Raw genomic sequence first — 12817 nt, forward strand, 5'->3', positions numbered from 1 at the left:
ACACAAAGTTGCTAGATAGCATACAATTTCTAAAAAATGCCCTGGGTTTTTGTTACATTCCATTTTTAGAGGATGCACTCAGATCCATGATAAAATGCAGACATCATGTGATTATTATCTTTGGAAAAACTATCCTCAGTATTTGGTCTCTTTACAGTAGTAACTTGGCTACCCACTTTGTGCAGGGTCTGCTATCACTAACATGTCATAAAATGTTAGATTGTGAGTATTTCCAAATGGCAGTAATAGCCCCTGGGCCTCCATGCCCACTTCACATCACCTATCTAAACAGGCAGGGTGATAACTCAGTGACCCCCCTCTCAATCAGGCAAGAAGCAAACATTTTGGGGGAAATTATTACATTTTAAAAACAAATTGAAGTCTTCAATGTAGAGATTTTTAGAGAGGGAGTGGGCCAATAGAAAAAGCATAATGTGAACAATTTCACCTGTCTCTCGACAAAACCTTGCATCGAGACAATAACTGTCCCTCCGTGTTTGGAAATAGGGAAGGTTTTGTGTATATAAAGGGTTTGTTTTCTCCATTGGGCTTTCTGGAAACACTTTGTTTTCTCCATGTCCTGTGGCTTAAACATTCTGCTCCTCACAGATACTTCTATCAGAAGTGTATCCCAAAGCCCCAGGAGAATGGCCAAGGGAGAAAGCCAGGCATGACTGGAAACTGGAAACCTCAATGGATTCCGAGAGAGGAGCTAATTAACGATTCTTCCATTTCAAAGCAGCAGAAGGGCCTGGAGCTCAAGTCACCCACCACATTTCCGGAGATGAAACATGAGTTGTTCCTTTAAGATACTGTGTGGTGAATTACAGCACAGGAGGTGAAAGGTGAAAAAAATGGAACTATACTAGTAACACTTCTATAGTATTTATTGTTACTTAGCAGAAGAAAGCAACAGTAAAGCGAATGTTTACAAAAAATGTTTTGTTTTTTTAACTTTTGTGCTGGGAGCATGACTAAATTTCACCATAGTTACTCAAACTGATGGGAAGTAGAAAATGTTGCCCCTGAATATCACTATTTAGTCTCCTTCCTCTTCCTGGTCAGCCACATACTGCCATGTGCCAAGCATTTTGCCTTTTATAAAATCCTTCCACCAGACGTTAGCGCTGTTCCCATTCCACCTGGATCCAGAACCACGCTGCTGATACAGCCTCAAGCTCCAGGCAAAGGCCTTATTCCAATTCCTGTTCTTCTAGGTGAGGCTGTGGCCTCTTATTCCAGTTCTTTTGGCAGTTGCACCTGTGATTTAAGCATTTGAAGGAAAGGGGAAGAATTAATCCTGGAAATTCAAGAGCTTTACAGCAAAAATGACATTTACATGCCTCAAAGGATGTACTGGAGTAGAAATTCTGGCCGGAGAGCCCCTGAATTCATGACAAAACACCCACAGGCACCCTTCACTGGGCATTTGCTGAAGCTGGGAGCTGATCCAGGGCTGTGAGCACACAGTGAAGCATGTCATAGAAGCGAGGCCGCGTGCCGGCGTCTCCTGGTCACCTCCTGGGACTAGCGCTTACTAGCCTTGTGGCGTTGGGCATCAGCTTTCGCAGGTGTAAGATGACGACAGCAGCATCTAACTCACAAGGCTATCTTAAGGATCGGATAATATACGACAAATTAGTAATTAATGTTCACAGTTATTTTTCTCCTTTCTTTTTAATTGTTTTTCCCCTTTGTTTTTAATTGCAGTTTACATTCAATATTACTCTGCATTAGTTTCAGATGTGCAGCATAGTGGTTAGACAATCATGTACTGTACAGAGTGGTTCTCCCTGGATATTTCAAGTACCCATCTGAACACAGTTATTAAGATATAATTGACCATATTCCCTCTGCTGTACTTTTCATCCCTGTGACTGGTCTGTAACTACCAATTTGTACTTCTTAATTCCTTCACTTTTTTCACCCAGTCCCTCAACCCTCCCCTCTCTTCTCTGTATCTATGAATCTGTTTCCATTTTGTTTGTTTGTTTATTTTATAACACATATTTTTAAAAACATTTTCTCATTTTTTCCTTGTAAAGAGGTACAGGCTCAGACAGGGTACGTAACTTGCTTAAGGTCACACAGCGGGAAGTGGCAGAGCAGGGTTTGAACCCAGGTCAGTCTGATTTCAGTACTTATATCTCAACCACCAAAAAATACCACCACACCCATATACATTATTTTAACAACCCATCTTTCCTGTGTGACCATCTTTCATGGTCCTACTTTGGTGCTCACTAAAATTTAAAAACAAAATGTTATTCACAAAAAAGAAGCTTAAGTCTGGCTGCAAATGAGCTTGTAGCTTTGCTTCATAGGAGCGACTTAAGGCCAGTTCTTCAGGGGTTCCATGTGGTGTCATATCTTCAGAGGGTGACTCACCCACGCGTACACGCCACCTTCCAGAGGATGCTGGAGGGGGCCAGGGGACCCACAGCGTTTGAATAACAATGACCGAGGCTGTTTCTCCTGTGTGGCCCATGCCCACCTGCCCATGTGATGACCCATCCTGGCCATCTGCTCTGGCCTCTCTTGCAGCTGGTTCTCTGCCCATGACCTTTGACTAGAAAAGTTCCCCCACATCCTGCCCGCAGAGAGGACTCTGATGTGCTGCTGCCTCACAACCTTCAGACTGCAGTCCCTTCGCGTGCGTGCGGCCTGGCCTCTCCTTCCCAGCGCCAGGCTCGCGGAGGGAGCCGTGACTGTGACTGCACTCGGCAGGGCTTACGGGGAGAACACCAACAGTGAGGAGCCAAGGATAGCCGCAAAGCTGCAATAAATGAGTAAGACAGTGTGTTCTCTGTATTGTTGAGTGGAAATAAGAACACATTTTATAAAGCACTATTCTCAATACATGTTCATATGCACAACAGGGCTCCAAATTAATAAAAAATATTTTAAAAGCAAAATGTGGCACCGACCCAGTAGTAAGCCAGAGCCATTGACTTTAAAATAGGACCAGGCGGGCAGTCCAGGTCCTGGCAACAGCGGGAGTGAGCCACGACGTGACCGGTGGCTGGCTGCTAGGGAAGGAAGTAGCAAAGCAGACTTCTTACTTCCTACTTCAACATTTCCCCTTTGATTTGCCTGTGATATGGGATATTAAACAAATAAAACTATAAAAGCAGCCAGAAAATATAGGCAAATCTGTATATATAAAAGGCTAATATGCAAAGTGTCCCCTCGGGAGTTCAACCGGGAGACCGGGAGTTGGATCACTCGCTATGATGTGTGCTAACCACTAGGGGGTGGTGCGGAATGAAGGAAGGCCCTGGCCGGCAGCCGGCAGCTAGGGAAGGGAAGCCCTTCCCAGTCAGGACACATGCCCGGGTTGCAGCTCGATCCCTAGTGTGGGGCGTGCAGGAGGCAGCCGATCAATGATTCTCTCTCATCATTGAAGTTTTTATCTCGCTCTCCCTCTCTTGTCCTCTCTGTAATTAATAAAAACATATTAAAATTAAAAAAAGAGAACTCTGGGCCTTAGACCTTAAAGTGTGCAGGAATGGAGACGGCGGGGAAACGGGAGCGGGAACAATGACAGGCCTAAGGAAAGAGCTCGACCTGGGAAAGGGAGCCTCGGGGGTTGTCCCACATTATGTGGTCATTGAAACAAGGGGAGAAGGTAAGATGGGAAAGAGGAGAAAAATCCCAGAAGGAGAGGACCTGGAGAACCTCGTTAAAGAGAGAGAAGGTCTTACAAATGAGATGTGGGAGCAATGGCCAGAGTTGGCGATGAGGCTCGAGAGTCTAGAATCTTACATTCTGTGACCATCAGGACTGTTTTGACTACGGCAGCTGCTCACAGTGTTACACCAAAGTCTTTCCCAAGGAGACACTGAGCAGTGTCTGCAGGCGCCAGCTGGAAGCAGCGCAGGGATGCACAGAGCGAGCCCAAAGGGGACGAGAGAATGTTGAAGGTACCTTGTTTGGCACAGAAGCTTGCATGTAAATTACACGCAGGTGGCCTCTGAGAAGAGTGTAAATACTCATCTTAGATGGTGAGCAGTAAATGGACCACAGAATTTTCAAATGAAAGGAAACCATGCATTTGCTTTGAGGGATAAGCCTGTACAAGCCTAATGTCTTTGTTTTGTACTACTATCTATATATATAAAAGCCTAAGTGACTATTACAACCAGTCGACCACTCGACTGGTCGCTATGACGCTCACTGACCACCAGGGGGCAGACGATCAACGCAGGAGCTGCCCCCTGGTGGTCAGTGCACTCCCACAGTGGGAGCGCTGCTCAGCCAGAAGCCAGGCTCACAACTGGCCAGCACAGCTGTGGCAGCAGGAGCCTCTCCTGCCTCTGCTGCAGTGCCGCAGCGGGGCCAGGATGAGTGGGAGTGGAGGTGCCTGGCCCTGGCTCCTCCCGGGCCCTGGCTCCTCCTGGGCTGCCTGCCGCTTCTTGCACTGCTATATCCCTCGGGGGATGTCGGTGGGATCGGGCCGAAATCAGCAGTCTGACATCCCCCCAGGGGTCCCGGATTACGAGAGGGTGCAGGCCAGGCTGAGGGACCCCACCAGTGCATGAATCCGTGCACTGGGCCTCTAGTATTGATTATAAGTTATTAATTCATAGTCATTATCTAATAAATTCAGTTAGACAAAACGAAAGCTAAAAACATCAAGAGTGACAAAAACTAAAACCTTCTACAGGAGCCAAATAAGCAAGGGAAAGGAGTGAAGCAGGCCTGTGTTAGGCAGCAGGGCATGTTGGGGACTGAGGAAGAGCAGAGAGGGCCGTGCAGAGCCAGCTGACTTGCACCGTGCGCATGCAGTCCCAGCGGGGCTGGTCTAATGCAGCAAGGGGTCCAGGTAGCTGGACATTTTAAAGTGACGTGCTGTATTTTATGTAATAATATGGAAGCCAAGTAACACAGGCTTTCAGAGCTGGCCTGCAGCCAGGCAGTTTTCAACACCTGGCCTACAGACTCGCTCTCCTTTCAGCTGGTTAGAAGGGCAGTTCCTTGGAGGAGGTAACCTTTGAGCCCAGCAAGTTGAACAGATTTTCCTTTATTCTGTGCTGCCAACTTCATTTCAGGGTCTTGGGCCAGAAGCATGGGGTAGAGAGTAAACATTAAAATGAAAAAATACAATCTTAAGATATAAATGGACTACTTAATAAGATATATCCTAGAAAATACAAAAATCATATTTCTAAGTTCTTGAGAGGAAAATAATCTTCTTTTTTTAAGTTTTCTAGGAGTAAGTGATTTCTAAGTACATTTTTGGCATTCCATAATCTAGTTAGGAACATCAGTAAAAAGAAAAATCACAAAACTTCAAAATTGTATTTCAATTTTAACTGCATCCTTGCAAAAATCCAGGGGTTGGGCGGTCATCTCTGCCCTCCAGCACAAGAGGGGGGACCCCAAAGCCTTTAGCTTCACCTCTCCAAGTGGGCGCAGGTGCGTCTCCCCTGGTGCCCTTGGTGCTGGCACCTTGTGATAGCCTCGCTGCTGGCATCTACAGTATTTCATCGAGTGGAAGATGCACATTCTGTGACGGTTGAAGCGCCCTGAATAGAGTTAGTGGTGTTCACCACGGCCAGCTGTGCGTGTGCCCCCCCCCCCCCCACCACACATACACACACACACACACACACACACACACACACACACACACACGCCAGAGCCTTCCTTACTGTTCGCACCGCCATTGAGCCGCAGGCCCTGTGGACCCTGCACATGTGCAGGTGTAGTGCCACTTAAAATACCTTTTACAGAACGATAAGGCAGATGTGGCCATATGTGGTGGGTATGTAGGAATTCTTTGTACTATTTTTGAGCTTCTGTAAGTCTACAATGATTTCAGAATAAAAAGATTTAAAAAGTCTTTAACAGATTAACCACGATTCGGCGTTAAAGCAGATGTTTATTGTGTATGTAGCGGGGCAGCGGGAGCAGACGGACAGCAGCGCCGGGCATTTTCATCAGGGGCGATGCGTGCTCCCCCCGCCCCCCCACCCCCGAGTCTTACATGTTGTCCCTGAGGCACATGCAGAGGCGCCTACCGCAGGCCGAGCCAGGCCCTGACAGCAGCGGGAGTTGCCACGCCCTTGCACACATGCAAGGCATTTCCAAGCGGAGGCCCATGTGCGGGACGTCATGAAAAGCCCATTCAGAGTGCACTTGGAAGCATGCTTTTCTTAGTCGACATGAACAAACACAACGTAACAGTGATAACCCTGTAGAACTGATCGGAAATGTAAAGTGAGGTACTTAGCAGGGGGTACGTGGAGGGTGTCCTGTGCTTTAGGATCTGGTGCTCTCAGTTGAGTAAAAGGCAGTGCTTTGACTATGAAGATGGCAACACCTGCACTGTATGCTCCATGCCATTGAGACTGGACCTGTCTTACCCCTCGTGGCATCCCTGACCCCTCGGAGGGGGCCTGACGGGGGGGCCACTCCCACTCATGCATGTAAATATTTGTTGCATTAACGAGTGAGTGGTCAGTTGGAGTGGAACAGACTTGGGGAGGCAGGTTTGCTCAGTAAAACATTCCCGAAAAAGGCAGGGAGCTGGGTCAGGCGATCATTGGAACTTCATCCTCTCTTCTATTTTAAAAAGAGTTCTCTTCATTCTTTTCAGACTAATGTTGTTTTCAGACCGTATCACACCAAGGCAGCTGGATATGCTTTACTGGTGACTGGTTGCCGAAGTGATAGTTTCTCTCAAAACAACCCCTCACCCACCCCTCAGAGGTCTGGCTGCCGGGAGAAGAGCAGGTGCAGCAAATCTTGACGCTGTGCCCAAGCGCAGGCAAAGAACTCTCCCCTGACCCCATGTGACCTCCAGCAAGAGTCAGAGTCCCCCTGCATCAGGGCAGGGAGCGTCCGGCCTACAGGCGGTATGAGGCCCGTGAAATCATTTGGGCTGCCCCTGCCAAGGCATTGGGGTGAGTCAACTAAATGTTTGACCAAATAGAGCAGGCTAATTTTTAAGCTGATAATTTTCTATGGCCCGCGAATGATGTTATGAATGTCCAACTGGCCCCGGGCAGAGAGAAGGTTCTGCACTCCTGCCTAAGTGACAGTCAGTTCTGATCTAGAACAATGGAATGTTGTCAGCTCTGCATTGCCAGGGGATGAGAATAGGGTCCTAGGTGTGTGTGTGCGTGTGTGTGTGTGTGTGTGTGTGTGTGTAAGTAACAGCTACCTTCATTTATAATGTATAGCTTTTTGAAGCAGAAAAAGAACAAGCTTACAGGAAAATTTGTTTAAAACATCTTGAAAAATGCTGATTCTCCAGCTCTAGCCGGTTTGGCTCAGTAGATAGAGCATCAGCTTGTGGACTAAAGGGTCCCAGGTTCAATTCCAGTCAAGGGCACAACCTCGATTACAGGCTCAATCCCTAGCTCTAGTCAGGGCGCATGCGGGAGGCAACCAATAGATGTGTCTCTCTCACATCTGTGTTTTTCTCTCTGTCTCTCCCTCTCCCCTCCAGTCTCTCTAAAGAAATCAATGGGAAAATATTCTCTGGTGAGGATTAACAACAACAAAATAAAGACTCTCTATGATGAAATAATATATTAACTATTTTGTCAATGTCATCTCTTGACTAAAATTACACACTAGATTTAAAATAATAGCTAATTATCACCCACCCGGGCCCCTTGGACGTACGCCTTTCAGCCTCCATTAAAGCTATCTTAGTAATGACAGGAGAAATTTATTCCTGTAACTGAACCTGCAAAGAATAGAACATTTTCATATGTCAGCAGCAGTAATAGTGAATCATAGTAAATATTCAAACGGAAATAGTAGTAAAACACTTAAAACTACTAATTTCTGGCGATGCTAACCTGAAGTCTACCGTTTGCCTACACAATGAGGAGTACAAATGCAATTGCCGCTCGTCTCCTTCATCTACTTACAATGAACCCAGTTTTCCTCGGGGTGGAAGCACTCAGGCATCCGCAAATGACCGGCCTCGCGAGGCGCCATTCTTACTCCCACAGCAGGCTCCTCACGACCTCCATGGTCAACTCGGGGTCGCTGGCGGGAATTAAAGCCTGACCCTGGACTCAGAACTGAATTTCAATGTCAAGTGTAGCGCTTCCTACCCGTACCTCCCAGGTAAGTGACTTAACTTCTCTAAGCCTCAGCTTCCTTTCAATGAAATGGGGAGAATACCGATACCTACCTTATGGGGCTGTTAAGGTGATCATGTGAGTTAGTTCATATAATGAATCTCACCTATAGTAAGTGCTAGTGACTGTTCGATGTTAATTATTGTTACAGAAGCTACGCAGGTGTATGTCCTTGGGGGTAACCAGTAATTCTGACCTCCAGTGAGCCAGTTAGTGAGACTGTCCTGATGCTAAACTGAGCGGCACTAGCTGAGCCGTGCGGAGTGGTGCTTGTTCACCGCTTCTCCCTCCTTCTACTTACAGGTTTAAGGTAGGCGACGTTGCTGTGACGAATGTCGTTCAAGAGCTGGTCTCTGGGAGTGATTTCCACCAATGGGGGTGGCCTATTTTTGGGCACTGGTTTCAGTGTTTTGATCACATCTTTGAGGTTGGTTTTCTCAGCGCTTTCTCTGGCTTCTGGCATCCGGGATTTGCGCTGGGTCCTCTTGAGCTTCACGCCCCGGAAGGAGTCAGCGTCCGTCCTGCATGGAGGGGCCTGCGATGGCTTCTTCATCACTTCATTTCGCCGACCGAAGGGGACGGCTGGGGGGTTGGGAGGACGAGGAGGAGGCTGGAGGAGCTCCTGCAAACTGGAATCCGGCATCGGTCCTCCCAGCATCTGCCACATCCCTGGTGGCAGCCCCAACCCGTTCTCCAACATGGCTATTAACCGTCTCTGCTCTTTGAGTTGTTGCTGCTTTTGTTCTTCTTGCCTTTTCTGCCTTTGCTTATCTTGGTTTCTGGTGAGCAGATTGGTCACCACCATCCTGGGACCCGGGAGCTCAAAGTGGTAGCCCATCTTCAGGAGAGTGTTGTTTGCCTTCAGAAGCCTGGATATTTCCATCTCGGCCTGGTGGCCCAGCATGTGCCTTTGGTTGTGAAACCGCAATTCGGTGAGCGTCTCATTAAACTGGAGGCACCTCATGATGGCCACGATCCCTTTGCCTGTGATGAAGTTGGACTCGATGTTGAGCGTGGTGATGCTCCTGTTTTCACGCAGCATGTTGGCCAAGGCGAAGGCCACGTTCTCATCCGCGCCCACGTTGGCTAAGCTGAAGGTCTTGATGTGCTTGTTTTTCTTCATCGCATTGACAAAGTCCAGTAACATTTCTTTGGGGATGTTTTCAATGTTGTTCAGGTTGAGTTCCTTCATGTCAGGATCGTTTTGTCTAACTCGCCTCAAGCTAATGTCTAGGTCGGTTTGGTTTCCTGAAGGCCTTGCACTTACCTTCAAAAAACTGGTGTCTAGAGCTAACTTTTTAGGGTCTAATTTTGATATTTTTTTCTCACTTTTTTCTTGGGCCTGTGGTCTGTCTTTCTGTTCTTCAAAGGCTTTGTTAGTTTTCTGTTGGCAGTTGCTCTCGCCATTTCTGATTGGCTCCTTTATTTTGCCTTTCTCTTCTCTTTTTGTTTCTTCATCACTCCCTTCACTCTCATCTTCTCCTTCATCATCTTCATCATCCTCATCTTCGTCATCTTCGTCTTCCTCCTCCTCCTCCTCTTCATCATCCTCATCCTCATCCTCATCCTCATTGTTATCCTCATTATCTGTTTCTTGGACATTGTTGCTGCCCTTTGATTCTCTTTTACTTGCAGCGATTTCATTATTGAGATTTTCCCTTAAATACTGGGCCACTTTTTTATTACCTTTGTCCATTTCTTCCTGCTGCTCTTTAGTGTTTTCCTGAAAGAGAGGTTTGTGAGGGTTAGAATACATAGCAGTGGAGAAATATGAAGTAGAGCAATATCTACTGGAGATAATAAAAAGATTTATTAGTGAGAAAAAGTAAGCAAACAAACTATGTATAGTATTCCATTTGTGGAACACACATACAACATAGAAAAGTTTATAAATGTATAGCAAAAAAGTCTGTTGTATTGTTCACCAAATTAGTAGTTATCTTTTAGGAAGATAAATAACCATGGAGGTAAGTGAGGAGGGGAAGCATTTGGGGCATATTCACTTGTTTCAGTGTGTAATTCAGGAGTGTTTGTGTTTTTTAAACAAAGTTTAAAACACATAGTCATTTTGTAAGCAAATACAACCAAAATAAAGATAATTTTCTATAGACACATAAGCACACATTTTGGGGCTGTGTTTAACTTCATTCCATATATTAAAATGAAACCTAGTAGATTTAGTGTTCAGACTCTGTATTGTTTTTAAAATTCTGAACAATTTCAGAAGCAGCTAACAATTATTTGTTTTGAAACCTTATGGAGTTTTCTACCAACACACTGTTTTGTATATAGCTGAATAGATATCTTTGTATTCAATAACCCAGAGTTACACAATAATTTCCTTATTATTATAACCAATATTTACATTCCTCATATGCTTGCTAATCTGCTAAACTGTATACATCAAGTTTCCCTAAAAAGAACATATTGTGGGGAAATGAGAGCAGTTTGGTGTGTTGGAATACACCTAGAGCCTTGACTTTGTCCCCTCAGCTCTGTGGAAACTGCCCTGGCTACTCCAGAACAGGCTCACTAGTCTCATTCCTTTCTAAGGGAGGTCACTAGGAGAAACCAAATATTTCCAGCTGCACAGAGGACAGGATTATGCAGAGATTTAGGAAAAATTGCTTATCTGGGAAGGAAAGTGGCCGTCTTTATCAGTACTGCCTGCTAGATTGCTGCCCAGTATGTCTCATAGGTATCATTTTGAAAGCTGGTTTTAGCAGTTTGAGTCACAGGTTCATCCGAACAAGAACTTGATCTTTTTGCACATAACATTGTAGGTTGGGAGAGACAGTTGACAGTCCCTTAGCAATTGTCATCTTCCCCAGCAGGGGGAGCCAGCCATCAAGCTGTTTAAATTCTATCAAGAGAAGAAAAGATGTGAAAAGTATCTAGTTTTCTTCTGGAATAATTCATATAGAATTGGCTTTTACTCCAATTGTAAAATGTCTGAAAATTGAATCTTAGATTTCTAACCTTATCAAGCCAGCAATTTGTGTTCTTGAGTTCATGTTTAAATTCTCCTGACCTGAACAGTTATAACTTGTCTACCTGCGGCCAGTGTGACCGTTAATGTGACAAAGTCTATCGGTATTATCAGGGATAACGAAAAGAGACTTTACTTGGGGGATCTCTATTAGAAAAAATCTGCTAAATACAATCCGTTTATAGATTCAACCACAATTCTACTTTTCATAGGAAAACATTTAAAACAGCTTAATAGGTATTCATCTCTAAACTAGTCACTGTTATCAAGTGGCCTGTGGGAATATTGGCTATTTTCAGTTATTTGATTGGTCCAATTGCAGGGTATGTGGATGGACTTCAGGGGACTGTGCACCTAGCAGCTGTATGTGAAATACGGCATGTGTATGTACGTGCCTGAAGCGAAGGCACAGAACTTTCATCAGCGTCTTAAAGGGGCTTGTGAGCCAAACAATGATTAAGAACAACTCTTTCTGGGTTGTGAGTTAATTCATTAAATATCATGTCTATAGACTACAAGCTTTCCTACACAGCAAACTCAAAAGCAATTTTTTTTTTTTAAAAAAAGAGGCATTTATAAGAAACGACCAACTTTCCCCTCACAGCTATACCATATGTTTCAGAGAGTTCCAACCTTAAATATTATGATTTGATCTTTAAGTGGCAACAAAACAACTCAAGACATGAAATCTTGAGAAATATCTGTTGCCACGCGGACCCCTGGGAGGCCGACGCCATTGCTCGGCTGCGCACGCCCCCGGTTACCTGGGAGGGCGCGAAGGTGACAGGGACGCGCTCGTCCTCCAGCAGGCGCCGGGACGCCTTCTGCCAGTACATGTAATCCACCAGCGACTTGTGGTCGAAGGTGCCCGTGGGGGGCTTGTCCGTTTGATCTTTCTGAATCATTCCCACGGGAAGCCTGGGGTCCGGGGCCATGACTTCGATTTCCGATTGCAGCTCTAACAGCTCTTCGGGGGACAAGTTGGCCAAGATTTTATCTTCATCAATCTCTTCATCAGAGAGTTCTGGATCTGAATTCCTGCTGTGCTCGGACATGATTCTTTTCTGTATTTTGTTCTATCTTCCTAGAAAAGGAGAAATAATCAAAGAGGACTTAAGCTCTCAAGAAGTCTCCCCGGTTGACAAGCGTCCCAGGTCAACACCCTCTGAGAGATTCCCCCAAGGGCCCCGCTGGCTGGGCAGCAGGAGCGCTCGGCTGGGCCCCAGCGTCTATATTAAGCCGGGCTTGGCTGCAGGCGCAGTTTACGGAGCCGCCATGCTGCTCTGTTTTCGGCAACTTGAGTCAGCTGTGCAAATCCGTCTGACATTTCAGCAGCTGCTCGGCTCGGGGAGAAGGGCTGGGGGAATGGGAGCTCCTTTCCAGGCTCTCACGCTGTCCGTTCATGTAGGCCGCCACCCCTCCCGGAGCCCTTCTTTTTATTTAAACGATTAAAGCAACTTACACTATTTCGGGATGCAGATCCAGCCAGCGCCTTGGGGTCTACTGAAGTGAAACTCCCTCTCCACTGCGGTGTGGCCCGGACGCCGATGACCCGCAGCCGGGCTGCTGTCCCCTGTGTAAGCCGAGCCTCAGCGACAGCGTTCCATCTGCGTCCGGATCCTGTGACCTAACAGGTGGGACGGGCAGCACTTGAATTTCCACTGCGAGGGGGACTTTGCACATTTTAAGTAATTTCTTTTTCTCGAGCGTCCATGAAGCTAGGGTA

The 12817-nt window shown here is 46.2% G+C and overlaps 1 protein-coding gene across 1 annotated transcript; it reads right to left on the reverse strand.

Moving 5' to 3' along the window:
* Positions 1-651: 651 nt before the first annotated feature.
* Positions 652-12325, reverse strand: LMOD3 (leiomodin 3). The gene is made up of 3 exons (XM_023758115.1): positions 11856-12325; positions 8404-9825; positions 652-1260 (listed from the first exon to the last, which is right to left on the reverse strand). Exons 1-3 carry the CDS (start codon positions 12144-12146, stop codon positions 1234-1236), a joined length of 1740 nt encoding a protein of 579 aa, XP_023613883.1. The 5' UTR covers positions 12147-12325; the 3' UTR covers positions 652-1233.
* Between the last annotated feature and the right edge of the window lie 492 nt (positions 12326-12817).

The sequence above is a fragment of the Myotis lucifugus genome, unplaced genomic scaffold, assembly GCF_000147115.1.
Source record: "Myotis lucifugus unplaced genomic scaffold, Myoluc2.0 scaffold_123, whole genome shotgun sequence".
In the NCBI taxonomy this organism is placed as follows: domain Eukaryota; kingdom Metazoa; phylum Chordata; class Mammalia; order Chiroptera; family Vespertilionidae; genus Myotis; species Myotis lucifugus.

Bases quoted from the DNA above. Each gene is read 5' to 3' on its own strand.
- LMOD3 (XM_023758115.1), bottom strand. From the start codon at position 12,146: ATGTCCGAGCACAGCAGGAATTCAGATCCAGAACTCTCTGATGAAGAG. The intron at 9,826-11,855 runs GTAACCGGGGGC...CCTCTCTTTCAG, and splicing joins TCACCTTCGCGCCCTCCCAG to GAAAACACTAAAGAGCAGCA. The intron at 1,261-8,403 runs GTAAGTAGAAGG...CTTAAATCACAG, and splicing joins ACGTCGCCTACCTTAAACCT to GTGCAACTGCCAAAAGAACT.